The sequence below is a fragment of the Aspergillus terreus genome, genomic scaffold, assembly GCF_000149615.1.
Source record: "Aspergillus terreus NIH2624 scaffold_17 genomic scaffold, whole genome shotgun sequence".
Lineage (NCBI taxonomy): Eukaryota > Fungi > Ascomycota > Eurotiomycetes > Eurotiales > Aspergillaceae > Aspergillus > Aspergillus terreus.
The window spans coordinates 283,563-296,946 of NT_165940.1; the positions used below are offsets into that span (position 1 = coordinate 283,563).

At 53.7% G+C, this 13,384-nt stretch overlaps 5 protein-coding genes across 5 annotated transcripts; 4 read left to right on the top strand and 1 right to left on the bottom strand.

The window, feature by feature from the left end:
* Window positions 1-353: 353 nt before the first annotated feature.
* Window positions 354-1,855, top strand: ATEG_10318 (putative C6 transcription factor; the record flags this gene model as incomplete). Its single annotated transcript, XM_001218665.1, has 3 exons — window positions 354-725; window positions 780-1,808; window positions 1,838-1,855. 3 exons carry the CDS (start codon window positions 354-356, stop codon window positions 1,853-1,855), a joined length of 1,419 nt encoding a protein of 472 aa, XP_001218666.1.
* Window positions 1,856-2,657: 802 nt separating this feature from the next.
* On the bottom strand, window positions 2,658-3,851 carry ATEG_10319 (putative MFS monocarboxylate transporter (Mct); the record flags this gene model as incomplete). The annotated part of the gene is made up of 2 exons (XM_001218666.1): window positions 2,658-3,671; window positions 3,741-3,851. 2 exons carry the CDS (start codon window positions 3,849-3,851, stop codon window positions 2,658-2,660), a joined length of 1,125 nt encoding a protein of 374 aa, XP_001218667.1.
* A 1,724-nt stretch (window positions 3,852-5,575) lies between these two features.
* Window positions 5,576-8,171, top strand: ATEG_10320 (beta-glucosidase; the record flags this gene model as incomplete). Its single annotated transcript, XM_001218667.1, has 6 exons — window positions 5,576-5,702; window positions 5,750-5,943; window positions 5,992-6,044; window positions 6,098-6,615; window positions 6,670-6,832; window positions 6,878-8,171. The coding sequence occupies 6 exons, from the start codon at window positions 5,576-5,578 to the stop codon at window positions 8,169-8,171; spliced, it is 2,349 nt and encodes a 782-aa protein (XP_001218668.1).
* A 648-nt stretch (window positions 8,172-8,819) lies between these two features.
* ATEG_10321 (flavin-containing monooxygenase) lies at window positions 8,820-10,238 on the top strand (the record flags this gene model as incomplete). Its single annotated transcript, XM_001218668.1, has 1 exon — window positions 8,820-10,238. The coding sequence occupies one exon, from the start codon at window positions 8,820-8,822 to the stop codon at window positions 10,236-10,238; it is 1,419 nt and encodes a 472-aa protein (XP_001218669.1).
* Window positions 10,239-10,452: 214 nt separating this feature from the next.
* Window positions 10,453-13,114, top strand: ATEG_10322 (ferric reductase family protein; the record flags this gene model as incomplete). The annotated part of the gene is made up of 8 exons (XM_001218669.1): window positions 10,453-10,884; window positions 10,936-10,976; window positions 11,023-11,322; window positions 11,371-11,604; window positions 11,651-11,703; window positions 11,756-11,877; window positions 11,919-12,989; window positions 13,094-13,114. 8 exons carry the CDS (start codon window positions 10,453-10,455, stop codon window positions 13,112-13,114), a joined length of 2,274 nt encoding a protein of 757 aa, XP_001218670.1.
* Window positions 13,115-13,384: the final 270 nt, after the last annotated feature.

Genomic DNA, 13,384 nt, shown 5'->3' on the forward strand with positions numbered 1-13,384 from the left:
TGGTGAACAACGTCATCTATACCGCAACACCGAGCTCCGCACAAGTACGAGTAATTCCGTGGTTTTTATATACGCGGACAGTCCTAATTCGTCATGCTTGATTGTTTAATTAAATAGTACAAACCTGTCTTTAAACAAGACAATACAGGTATACAAACGTGATCCATATGTGAGAGCATTTGGAAACTCATAGTATAGGTAAAGATACTAAACTAGTATACTCGGCTTACTCGGGGTCGCATAACTTATGCGACCCCGAACCGAAGTTATGGGACTCGGAACCGCCGACCTCCTTCCTGACACTTCTCTCTCTCCTTTTCATTGTTATCTGCCGACTACGATCTACCACCAGCATGAGTGAAGCATTCACCTCGGTACGCTCTCCCCACCGCCGCAGCTGCCTCCTCTGTCGCTCTCGGAAGATCAAATGTGACCGACAGCAACCATGTGCGGCCTGCGTTCGGGCTACCTCCACCTGCGTCTATCCCGGTGGGACGGGGCGCGCCCCTAAGCGGCCGCAGCAATCTGCCAGCAACTCGGCGGTGCTGGCTAGACTAGACCGGCTGGAGGGTATCATTCGCCAGCTGGACAGCCAACAAACCGAACAACAGCCACAGCCACAAGCCTTAGATTCCCAAGGCGACCAGCGGAATGGCCGTCTCGCCGTTGACAACACCTCCAGTGTCTACGTGAGCAACGTGCTTTGGGCTAGTCTGGGCGATGAGGTCTGTCTTTAACCCCCAGATATACATGTCAATAAGACCTGACCGAGGCGATAGATTGAGGAACTGAGGGATTTGCTACATGAACGGCCCTTGAATGACAACGAGGAGGAAACAGATGAAAAGGAGCCACTCCGCACTATCGGGATGAATGCTGCCATCATGGGCTTCAGGTCGATCGCCCACTCGCTGCGAGTCTACCATCCGTCGCTCTCTCAGCTGGTCGCTCTGTTCGAGATTTTCCAGACCAATGTCGCCCCTGTGGTGAAGATCTTCCACATGCCGACCCTCAAGCAGCTCTTCTGGAACGCGGTCGCCTCGCTGGACGCCCTCGATTGTAACACGGAGGCCCTCCTCTTCGCTATCTATTATGCCGCCATCATCAGTATCGATCAGAATCAGTGCCCCCTTGGCCTATGTCGACCCCAGGCCCTCCATACCTATCGCTTTGCCGTTGAGCAGGCCCTCGCCCGCGCCGATCTGCTGAATACCCAGAACCTGATCTTGCTTCAGGCGGCGGCCTTGTTTCTCAGTGCGCTTCGTCACGAAGATGACTCCCGAACGGTCTGGTCGCTGACGGCCTTAATTGTGCATATTGCACAGGCCATGGGCCTCCATCGGGACGGCGCGGCCTTTGACTTGCGGCCCCTCGAGACTGAACTGCGTCGCCGACTATGGTGGTTCGTTGTCGGCCTCGACCAGCGCTCGTCTGAGTATCACGGTTACGAGCCGATTGTCTCCGAGTCGTCCTTTGATACCCGGCTGCCGTTAAATATAAATGACTTGGATCTGACCGCGAACACGGTTCAGCCGCCGACCGAGCGTGAGGGTCCTACAGAGATGACGCTAAGCCTGATCGCGTGGGAAGCAATCTCCATCGTGCGCAGGGTCAGCTTTGTTCCCCCACACGGCCGTCAGGCAAGGTCCACCAGCAGTCCATCCGTCCCCAAACTGTCATTGCCCGAACGGGAGGCCCTGGCCGAGCAGCTCCAGACCCGCCTGGAGACCCGGTATCTGCAGTTCTGCAATCCTGACGACCCCTTCCTCTTTGTCTCGGCTACTGTGGCAAAGCTGATCATCGCCCGCGTATGGCTGATGGCCTACTTCCCCTGCAGGCCGGTGGACGGCAGTAACGAAGTAGCACCTGCCTCGCCGCAAGCGAGTCTACCGGATAAAATATTTCTCCTCTCTATTGAGATCCTGGAGCTCTCCTGCTCCCTGCTGTGCAATCCCAACATCGTTCACTGGGCCTGGCGATCCGACACGTACATGCAATGGCACGCGGTTACCCTCGTTCTGTCGGAGATCTGTACTCGGCCCCCGTGCCGGGATTGCGACAGGGGGTGGGCAGCCGTAGAAATCCTTTACGACCGCTGGCGCTTGAAGGAGCATGCGCGTAAAGGGACACTGTGGAAGCCGATCGGGCGATTGATGGCCAAGGCGCGTTATGTCCGCGAGATGCAGTCGGTGGACGGAGGCTGCTCTGTCGGGGCTTCGCCATCAGTGATGGAAGCGAGCCCTAGCGCCCCCCTCGTTGTCTCTCACAGTAATGTGATGACGACGTTGGATCCCCTGGCTGATCTTTTTTATGACACCCTTTCAGAAGTGAGTCCCGGTTTGGGTGATCTCTTTCCTGAGGATGGTGGCTTTGTTCAGGTAGGTATGCCTGCTGGCTCCTAGTATTTTAAACTCGACTTGGTTGTATTCGTTCAAACGTCAATTGTTTCCTAGGCATATGATCTCAGATATCACTTAATATGGAGCTGTTCAATCCTGCTAGGCGATTAAAAATCTATATAGTCTAATCAGTTAGGCCAAGGCTAGCCAGTAAAACATTTGCATTTCCCCATCTTTCAAAAGGACCAAAAATTATTATCCAACGCCACCCATAGCTGGCTAATGTCTCTTTTAAATTTTCTGTCATTCTATCGGAAACTAGACTTTATGGATAAGCCCAGGTCCCGCCAAAGCGATGCGAGCCAGGGCGAAGAAGCAAGCCCCCCCAAGCAGCACCACCCCGCAGAAGATCTGCAGGTGGGTAAAGTCCATAGGATCATACCTGATGAGCTTCCCGCCGATTGGGTTGCTGACTAGTGCTGCAACAGACATGATGGCAAACTCGACCCCAGTGCGCGTCCCGATCTCCTTCATGTCGGAAATCTGCGCAATCATGGCGGGCAGCAACGAGACAAACGCTCCGGATACAAAGCCGTACAGGGCTGCAAAAACGATCATTGCGGCGTTGCCCTTGGCCGGAATCCACAGGGCCAAAGCCAACGTGCCCGAGAAGATACTCATCAGAATCTGCACGTTGTAAGTGCCCATCCGGTCGCCCAGCCATCCAGGGACGATCCGGCCGAAAAGACTCGCGGCATTTAGAACGGGGATCAGATAATTGCCAAGATCCAGCCCCATTCCGTATGCGGTCGCCTGTAGCTGGATGTAGTCGATCGGAAGGAACATGCCCAGATAGAAGAGGAACGAGCCGATCGAAGTCAACAGGTAGACGCGCTCCTGCAGGGGTTTCACGTAGTCGACCAGCCGCAGATTCTTGGGATCCGGTTGGATTCGCGAGCGGACGGTCAGGTTGCTGAAGATAAGCATCGCCAAGATTAGAAAGGCGGCAATGCGGATGGCCCAGGCAAATCCCAAGTCGGTGATGAGGTGGTCGATCATAATAGGGAAGACGACCCCGCCCAGGCTGGATCCGGCGGAGATGATGCCCATGGCGAGGCCTCGTCGGCGATGGAACCAGGTAAGGGTGCAGTAGGTGGCCGGGGTGAAGAGACAGCTGATGCCGATGGGACTGCAGATGCCCTGGGCCAGCAGGATCTGGTAATATTCGGTGCCCAGCGAGGCCATCATCAAGCCCAAGACGTGCATGAAGGAGCCGAAAAGGAGCAGGTAGCGGGGCCCTTGCCGGTCGTAGATGCGGCCAATGATCGGTCCCTTGGAAATCAGCACTGATGCAGAAGATATTCATTGTGTATCATGATTGGAGATCTACTCTATACATACTCCGGAGAACATGATGAAGAGTTCCAGCGATGCAATCCACGAAATGTCACTGGCCGAGTATTGCTGAAGCTGATGGCTTTCGTAGTAACTTTGGAACACCCCGATGCCCATATTGTCAGTTAGCGTGTGAATGGCAGGTAGAAAACAGGAAAATCGAACATACAGTTAATCCAGCCGAAGCTACAAAATACACAGCAGAATGCTCCCGCTACCACTAGCCACGCTTGGAGGCCACCATCAGGGTACTGGCTGGGGTGCCATGGCATCGATCCAGGCGCAGGCTGCTTCTCAGCCGCTGGCTTCTCAATATCCGACTGTGGTGCAGACATTGTTTGGCCGGAAGGTCGTTCGTCACTGAGCTTCTCGGTATCGGATTGTGGTGCAGACATTGTCCTATATATACATACTCTAATAGATATTTGTCTCGTTTCTCACTCGGGGTTCGCATCGGAGACGGCGGCTCGCATAAAGGACCGCCCCGTCGGTCCGCCGGTCGTCGCATAACTTTCGGAGAACCGAACAAATAAAGGGATCCCCGAATGGAATCCAACTAACCAGAACCCCTGGATTTTCCCTTCCCTTTAACGTATATATATGTGGCGAAACACGACGCTTCCGAGAGCATGGCCCTTGCCGCACCCCAACGGGACGCGCGAGCTGCTCATACTCCGGTATTCTGGATTCAGCCCCCAACCCATTCGGCCTCCTGGAAGTCCAACCATCCGAAATTTCAGGCGCACGCGTCGATACATGTGCCTCCAGCAGGCGAGGCTGCGTGATGGGAGCTGGGCGGAAATATTCGAGGAAGCATCTAATTGTCCACTTATCTTGGGTGTGGAGGTGCCCAAGTAACAAGTCGGCTACGTGCTGTATGAATCCTGGCCGTACTCCCTGAAGTGGCGGTGGTCTCGTTCAGATCGGTGGGTATACAAAAGGTGCTGTGCAGAGTGGAAGAAAAAGTGGGCAGGCCGGAGAATCAGGCATAGAATACTGCATTCTCAGGAGCCAGTAGAGCATGGAGTACCTGCGGGAGTTGTGAAGCCCCGGGGATTTGGACAGGTTGAGATTGAACTGGCCATACTATATGCGTCGTTGAGCCGGTCCCACCACTTAAAGTACATCTTGCGCACCCGCTGGCCGAGGTTTCATAGTTGCCTGCTGGTGACTGCATTATGTACTTGTGTTCGAATGAAAGCCTTGAAGAATGCATGCGGGCATAGGCACGGCCTAGGTGTTGTGCTGAAGTAAAATCAACACGGACTCCACGCAGGAAAAGTAGCGTAGTCTAGCAAAACACGAATCGGCGTCTCCTCGGCAATTGCAGCATCGTCACATCTATAGTAACGAGAACTAAGCCATGACCAAGCGTACGCACGACCCCCTCTTCACCTTGCGGGGAAATACCTCCCGACACTACCCCTTATACTATCTTCAAACAAGACGCCGGGCCGCTATCGACCGAAGCTTCGCTCTCCCCACCGTGGAGATTCCGGGGGCCCCGGACGCCAATGACAAATAGATCGCCTCGACCGGAATGTGGGGGACCGCGTCAGTTCAATCACCCGCACATCACAGCTTCATCTCTTTTGCTGCCGTGCAGGGGTCTGCCGATAGCCTCCAGTCCGGCTCATATAGAGTATAGGACTCAACCCCTCAGGCTGTGACCCGATGTTTTGCCGGACACCAGTAAAGCGACATGTCGATCTTCCGGCGTAACATCGGACGTCACCAAGTTTCTCCTTTGAGCTTCGGAGTATTCTTGGGATAAATACCCGCCCGCAACCCATGAGAACGTTCTCCCCACGCGTCGGCTTTCTTCCGAAGAGACTGCCATCATGCACTCGTTTCTAGGGCTGGTCGGCCTTCTGGCGGGTGTTTCTGTCTCGTCTGCTGCCCCCTCCGTCCAGAATATCACGAGTGATACCTATTTCTATGGCCAGTCACCACCGGTATACCCATCGCGTATGTAGTTTCATTCACCCGTGGCGAGCATGACTGACCCGTCGTAGCTGAGGGTAACGGGACCGGCTCATGGGCTGTTGCGTACCAAAAGGCAAAGGCCTTTGTCGCGCAGCTCACGTCGGAAGAGAAGGTCAACCTCACGGCCGGTGTCACCTCCGACACGGGTTGTTCTGGAATGATCCCCGCGATTCCGCGATTGAATTTCCCTGGACTGTGTGTGTCTGATGCTGGGGATGGACTGGTACGCAGCACACCAACCACCCGATGATCACCCTGCTGACCCGGACAGAGAGGTACGGACTATGTGAATAGCTGGCCGAGCGGTATCCACGCGGGTGCGAGGTAAGTTGACATTGCCTCCGAATATACGTCACATGGAGTACTGATTACATTAGTTGGAATAAAAATCTTGCACGGCAGCGGGCGTACCACATGGGTACTGAATTCCACAAGAAAGGCGTTAACGTCCTGCTTGGTCCCGTGGTAGCGCCCCTGGGACGCGTTGTTGAAGGCGGCCGGAACTGGGAAGGTTTCTCCAACGACCCGTACCTCAGCGGAGCGCTGGTCTACGAGACAGTCAAAGGCATTCAGTCGGCCGGCGTGGGCGCCTGCACCAAGGTACGCTTCCCTCAGAGACTCCAGTCGTCAGGATCTAACCTGGTTCAGCACTTCACTGGCTACGAGCAAGAGACCAACCGAAACCCGGAAACAGTTGACGGGGTAGACATCGCCTCCGTCTCATCCAACATTGACGACAAGGCCATGCACGAACTGTATCTCTGGCCGTTCCAGGATGCCGTGCATGCCGGGAGTGTTTCGGTGATGTGCTCTTACCAGCGGATCAACAATTCTTACGCATGCCAGAATAGCAAGACGCTCAATGGATTGCTCAAGACCGAGCTGGGATTCCAGGGTATGTCACTTGACTCCAAGACGAATATTCTGCAATTCTGACAGTGCATTGCAGGATACGTCATGACCGATTGGTACGGCCAGCACGGCGGAATCGCTGCGGCAAACGCTGGTCTGGATATGGTCATGCCATACACGGAGCTCTGGGGATCCAACTTGACTGATGCCATCTCAAATGGAACAATGGAAGCATCCCGTCTGGATGACATGGCGACTCGGTGAGTTACGCAACCGTTCAGATTGGACAAAAGCTCATCGATCAGGATCATTGCGAGCTGGTATCAGGTGAACCAGAACAAGAACTTTCCTGCCCCGGGGATTGGCATGCCTGCAGATGTGAACGAACCACATCAGGCAGTCATCGGTAAATCTCCTGATTCACGTACTACACTACTCCAGGGCGCCATTGAAGGCCATGTGTTGGTAAAAAACACTAAACAGGCCCTCCCCCTGCAATCTCCCAGGCTTCTCTCGGTCTTTGGGTACGACGCAAAGGCAGGGGACAGCCTGATAGTAAACGATGTCTCATTTGTTAACGCTTCTGTTCAAAAAAACCACACCTTGTACGTCGGTGGAGGCTCCGGAACTAACTCCGCAGCTTACGTGCTTGCTCCTCTGGATGCGGTGCAGCAGCAAGCCTATGAGGACGGCACCTCTGTTCTCTGGGACGTCGTCTCTGAAGATCCCGACGTTGACGCTACCACGGACGCATGCCTGGTATTCATCAACGCCTATGCTACAGAAGGCTATGATCGACCCGGGCTGGTTAACAAAGAGAGCGACACCCTCATAACGAATGTCGCCGGGAAGTGCAACAACACAATTGTCACGATCCACAACGCCGGAATCCGACTAGTTGGGGATTGGATCAACCACGAAAATGTCACCGCCGTGATTTTCGCTCATCTCCCAGGCCAAGATACTGGGAAAGCCCTCGTTGAGCTGCTCTACGGCCGGGCCAATCCTTCTGGTCGACTCCCATACACCGTAGCCAAGCGCGCCGGAGACTACGGCTCCTTGCTGCATCCATCGCAGCCAGAGGGAAAATACGGACTCTTCCCGCAATCTGACTTCAGCGAGGGCGTGTTTATCGACTACCGTGCTTTTGATAAGCAGGGGATTGAGCCTCAATTCGAATTTGGATTCGGACTGTCATACACGTCCTTCAACTACTCTGGCTTGGCTGTCAAGAAGGTTAACCGGACTACCGAGCCGTATCCGGCATCCGCACCAGTTCAAGAGGGAGGCAACCCGAATCTATGGGACGAGATCCTTACGGTTTCCGCCAAGGTCCAGAACAGCGGGTCAATGGATGGAGATGAAGTCGCCCAGCTGTATCTGGGTATCCCCAACGCACCCGTGCGGCAATTGCGCGGCTTCGAAAAGGTTGGCATTCCTGCCGGCCAGGCGGTTAATGTGAAATTCTCTCTGACCCGGAGGGACCTGAGTGTGTGGGATACCGAAGCACAGCAATGGAAGTTGCAGTCGGGAGACTACCAGGTGTATGTCGGACGCTCAAGCCGGGATCTGCCACTGAAGGGACAGTTCTCGATTTAGCGTCGCATGATGTATATAGTTCCAGCAGATGGATCACAATCCGACGGCACCCAGTCGATATTTCGTACAAACCCGTTCGATTTGCAATCCACCCATCAGTGTTCTGCATGAGGGCTGTGAAGTATGTTGCATTGGCGCGGTGCCTTCGGTTGAAATTGCCAATACTCGAGGATCCTGCATAATCCTGGTCACGATCCAGCTCTTCTGCACTGATTCGTTTTTTTCGGCGCAAGCCATGAGAAACCCCGCTTGCTGAAGGGAGGGGGTTTTCTGGGCAGCATGACCTGTGTGACGGGCTGGCCGAATGGCCCGGAAGTCCCGATCCATAACAAACAAAAGGATAGATAAATCATCTTCTCCCCCGCCCCAGATTCCCATCCTCATTGCAACCATCTTGTCATCATGAAGTCAGATCTCCGCGAATTCTCCAGCCGCCAGGGGGCCACAGGCCCAAATGTCGATAACCTGGAAGTCGACGTTTTGATCGTCGGCGCTGGGTTCAGCGGGGTTTATTGCTTGTATGAGCTGCGCAAGTTGGGCCTCAAGACCGTCATCTACGAGGCTGGAAGTGATTTCGGAGGCACCTGGCGCTGGAACTGCTATCCGGGCGCCCGGGTTGACTCCGAGGTCCCGGAATACCAGTTCTCGATGCCGGAAACATGGGAAAACTGGAACTGGTCCACCAACTACCCGGCATACGACGAGATCCGGGCCTATTTTGACCACGTTGTCAAGGTCCTGGATGTGCGCAAAGACTGCGCGTTTGGTACTGTCGTCGTGGGGGCCGACTTTAACCCCAAGTCGGGCCGATGGCACGTCACCACAGAGGACGGTCGCCAGGCCACGGCCAAGTACCTGATTGCTGCGACAGGGTTTGCTGCAAAGCGGTACATCCCGGAGTGGCCGGGGATTGACAAGTTCCGCGGTGTCATTCACCACTCCTCCTTCTGGCCTGAGGAGGGCGTTGACGTCCGTGGCAAGCGCTGCGCAGTGATCGGTACCGGAGCTTCGGGGGTGCAAGTCACCCAGGCTTGGGGGCCGGTGGCTGCGAACCTGAAAGTCTTCCAGCGCACCCCTAACCTGGCAATTCCCATGCGCCGGAGAGACCTGACAATTGAGGAACAGGAACAGCTCAAGCGCGTGTATCCTCAGCTCTTCAGTCTGCGCGAGAAGACTTTCGGCGGTTTCTGCTATGATTACTCAGAGAAAGGCGCGTTTGAGGACAATGAGAAGGAGCAGGAGGAGTTCTTGGAAAACATCTGGAAGGAAGGCGGTTTTCGATACTGGGTTGCCTCTTACAAGGACTATCTGTTTGACCCACGTGCGAACCGAGTCGTTTACGACTTCTGGGCTCGTAAAGTGAGGGAGCGCATCCATGATCCTGCTACTCGCGACCTGCTGGCCCCTGTCGAGCCACGGCACCCCTGGGGCGTTAAACGGCCCAGCCTTGAAGTCGACTACTATGAACAGTTCAATCGTCCGACAGTGGAACTGGTCGATATCAAAGATAATGCGATCGTCGGGTTCACGGAAACTGGGATCCAGCTCGCCGACGGGACCCATCACGAGGTTGATGTCATCTGCGTCGCCACCGGATTCGACGTGTCGACTGGAGCATTGGTGAAGATGGGACTGCGTAGTGTGGACGGCTCTTATCTCAAGGATGAATGGGCTTCCACCGTCCATACCTACCTTGGACTGACGATCAGCGGGTATCCCAATCTGTTCCACATGTATGGCGCACAGGCCCCCACCGCGTTGTGTAACGGCCCGACATGCGTGCAGGTCCAAGGACGATGGATAGTCGATGCCATAAAGCAGATGGAACGACGGAGAATCAAGTCAATCAACCCTACAGCAGCTTCTTCCCATGCATGGAAGCATCGGATCAACGAACTGTCCGACCAGACACTGTTCCCGACGACGCGATCCACGTATATGGGGGGCACAATTCCGGGCAAGCCTTTCGAGCAGCTGAATTATACCGGAGGGGTTGCATCTTATCTGCAGGAGATCCGGGCGGTATTGCCGGACTTTAGGGGGTTTCACATCGTGAAGCCTGAATAGTATGGGGTGTTGGGCGACGCGTCAAGGAAGGGATGGTTTGTTTGCAGAGGAAGAGCCTAAAGGGGTTGTAGCCCTAAGCCCTAACAAAATGGTTATCAGATGGAATGATCAGATTAGATAAGATGCATGCATGCACGTGGCCGTGATCCTTTCCTGCTGCTTTTCGTTCTCAAGAGAATCATCATCCCGCATTCCTCTCCCCGTCATTGGAATCATGCGGGGTCCTCTTTGGCTCTTCCTTTATCTTTATGTCCTTGTAGCGGCGGCCAGTGTCATCCCACAAAACCAGCGCTGTGTCACGGCCGTCTACACCGCGTATGGATACATCAGCTTTTCTGGGACTCCCGCGAAGGGGTCCTGGAACACCCGCTGCCAAAACTCCCTCGAGGTCACATCCATATACGCGGCATCAGATCGCTACTGCTCCGTACCCGAACGTCAGGCTGGTCTCTCTGAGCTGGAAGCCCTCTGTCGACAGTATGCGGGGGTTGGGCTCATTCCGCGGGAGCACTTAGCCGAGAATCTTACGGACGACGCTGTCCGGAATATGCGCGTGGTAGAGTATCTCGAGCTGTCTCGGAGAAAACCCATAGCATCTCCGGTGTTGATTTCGCCCGCATATTATGAGGTCACATTCCGCACTATTGTAAGTTCCCGCCGGGAGAAGGGATCACAGGGCGCTGATCATCACCCTTAGGATTCTTGGCAATTCGAGACTTGGTCGCATTATGCTTATGGGTATGCATTCGGCTCTGCGTTTTGGAATACATCTAATAAATATCAGTTACGCTGGATACGCTTTCTGGATGGGGATCGTTGCAATTGGGATGTTCCATCGCTTCATCCAGCACATTGTTGAGTCACGTCCTCGGCGGAGTAGCAATTGGTGTCCGCTCTCATACAGATATATATATCGATGGGTGCAAACACATCTACTGGTGCCGTCTCCAATACCATCTCGAGGGCGTCAATTCTTCTGGTGGACATTCGCTACACGCGCAGAGGCACTTGTTGTTATGTTGTTTTGGATCCTCAGTATCACGTTCTGCGCAGTGGACTATCGCCTTTCCTCGGGAAACATCTAGTATGCATCCTCTCTACTAGGTACCTCTATCTATTCTAACCTCCATAGCTGGCCCGACACGTCTGATCAGTTACTTCGCTACGTGGCCGACCGGACGGGAATTTTGTCATTTGCAAATTTCCCACTGATATGGCTGTTTGCTGGTCGCAATAATATATTTCTGTGGGCAACAGGCTGGAGCTTTGCATCCTTCAATATCTTTCATCGCCACATCGCCTGGATCGCGACAATTCAGGGTCTAGTCCACACAGCGCTGTATCTGGTTATGTTCATTCAAAGCAGGTTACCTCTCACTATCGTTACTGGAATGTTTGCTGACTATGTTTAGATGGAAATGCCTGGAGAAAATTACAAAAACCATATCTCTTCTGGGGTACCGTTGTACGTCTAAGCACCCACTTGGTATTCTTCCTACAAACTTACCAAATTACAGGGCATGATTGCCATGGTCCTTCTCCTGCCATTGGCAATGGACTTCTTCCGTCGGAGGACATACGAGTGCTTCCTCCTCCTACATATCCTTTTGTCGGTTGCAACACTGGTCGGATGTTTCTAGTGAGTAGTCCCTAGTAGAAGATGACCCAACCGTCTAACAGCCCAGCCATACGATCATCTTTGAAGGCCAAGAATATTGGTTCTACCTATGGCCTGCCGTCGGGATATGGGGTTTCGATCGACTCCTCCGTCTGATCCGCATTATCTATTGCAACGCCCACGTAAATTTGAATCTAGGGAAAGGGATCCCCTTCACCCGGAGCAGAGCAACCTACGACACAGTGGCGGACGTTATTCGGTTGGAGATTTTCCCAGGCTCCTTGAGTCTCCGTCCCACCCCAGGACAGTATTATTTCGTCTACCAACCCTTCCGCTTGACCGGCTGGGAGAGTCACCCCTTCACCCTGGGGTCTTGGACATATGAGACCGCTGCAGCTCCCGCCACCCAATCTCTTGTCGCGAAGGGAGACCCTGATATCGATGTCTCTCAAGTCCCACTGCTTTCTGATTCCTCATCTGGGTCGTCCGGGTCCCTTGCTGAGTATGATCCAAAAATATTGAAACTTGTGTTCTGGATCCGACCTTTTGATGGATGGACGAGACACCTCCGACAGCAATGCACGCGATCGCCAGACCGGAAATTAGAGACAGCCCTACTCATTGAGGGGCCGTATGGAGAGCCGTTCCCGTTGTCGAATTACGAGTCTGTCCTGCTGGTAGTGGGTGGCACCGGCATTGCCGCTGCGGTACCTTACATCCAGGACCACCTTGCGCGGTGCGCTGAGATGTCTGAGACGGCTCAACCCTTCACTCGGGATATCCATTTGGTTTGGACCACTCGGCAAGAGGCATTCATCCAACATGTCGTGACACAAGATCTAGGGCCTGTGATACGTCGCAGTGATTTCAGGGCTTCTTTTTATGTTACATCAGGGACAGAACCGGATGGAGCGAGCGACAGGGGCCTCTTCCACGATTCGCCCAGCCCACCACCCCAAATGAACCTCAATATCCTTCGAGGAAGGCCTAATCTGCAGTCTCTAATTTTATCGCATGCACAGGAGGCGCAGTTGTCTGATTCTTCGGCGGCGGTGATGGTCTGTGGGCCCCCCGCCATGGCCGACGAGGCCCGTTCGGCAGTACATTCGACGATGATAAGGGGTTATACTGGGGTAAGATATATAGAAGAGTCATTTAGTTGGTGATAGACTATTGCATGTTTTCTTCAAGTCTTTATTTCATTTTTCTTGAAAGGGATTGGGTTGGTTGTATATAGTCCTGGAGTCATACATATTAGAGCTTTTTCATACAAGATAGGTTATATTAGGAATTACACAAGGCTGTTCTCCAACGAATATGCGAGAATAGAAGGGGTCTCGCTGTTCTTCAGATGGTACCTGCATTGGCTAGGGGGTGGCACAAGCACAATTGATGAAGTCGGCGCTGTTGGTATTATTGTATGTGGCGCGAACGAACCGCAGACTACCAACCTTGTGACACCCAGCTTTAGCATATTCGGTAAGACATATGTGAAGGTTCCAGCGGATGGGTCATGTTTTCCTTGCTG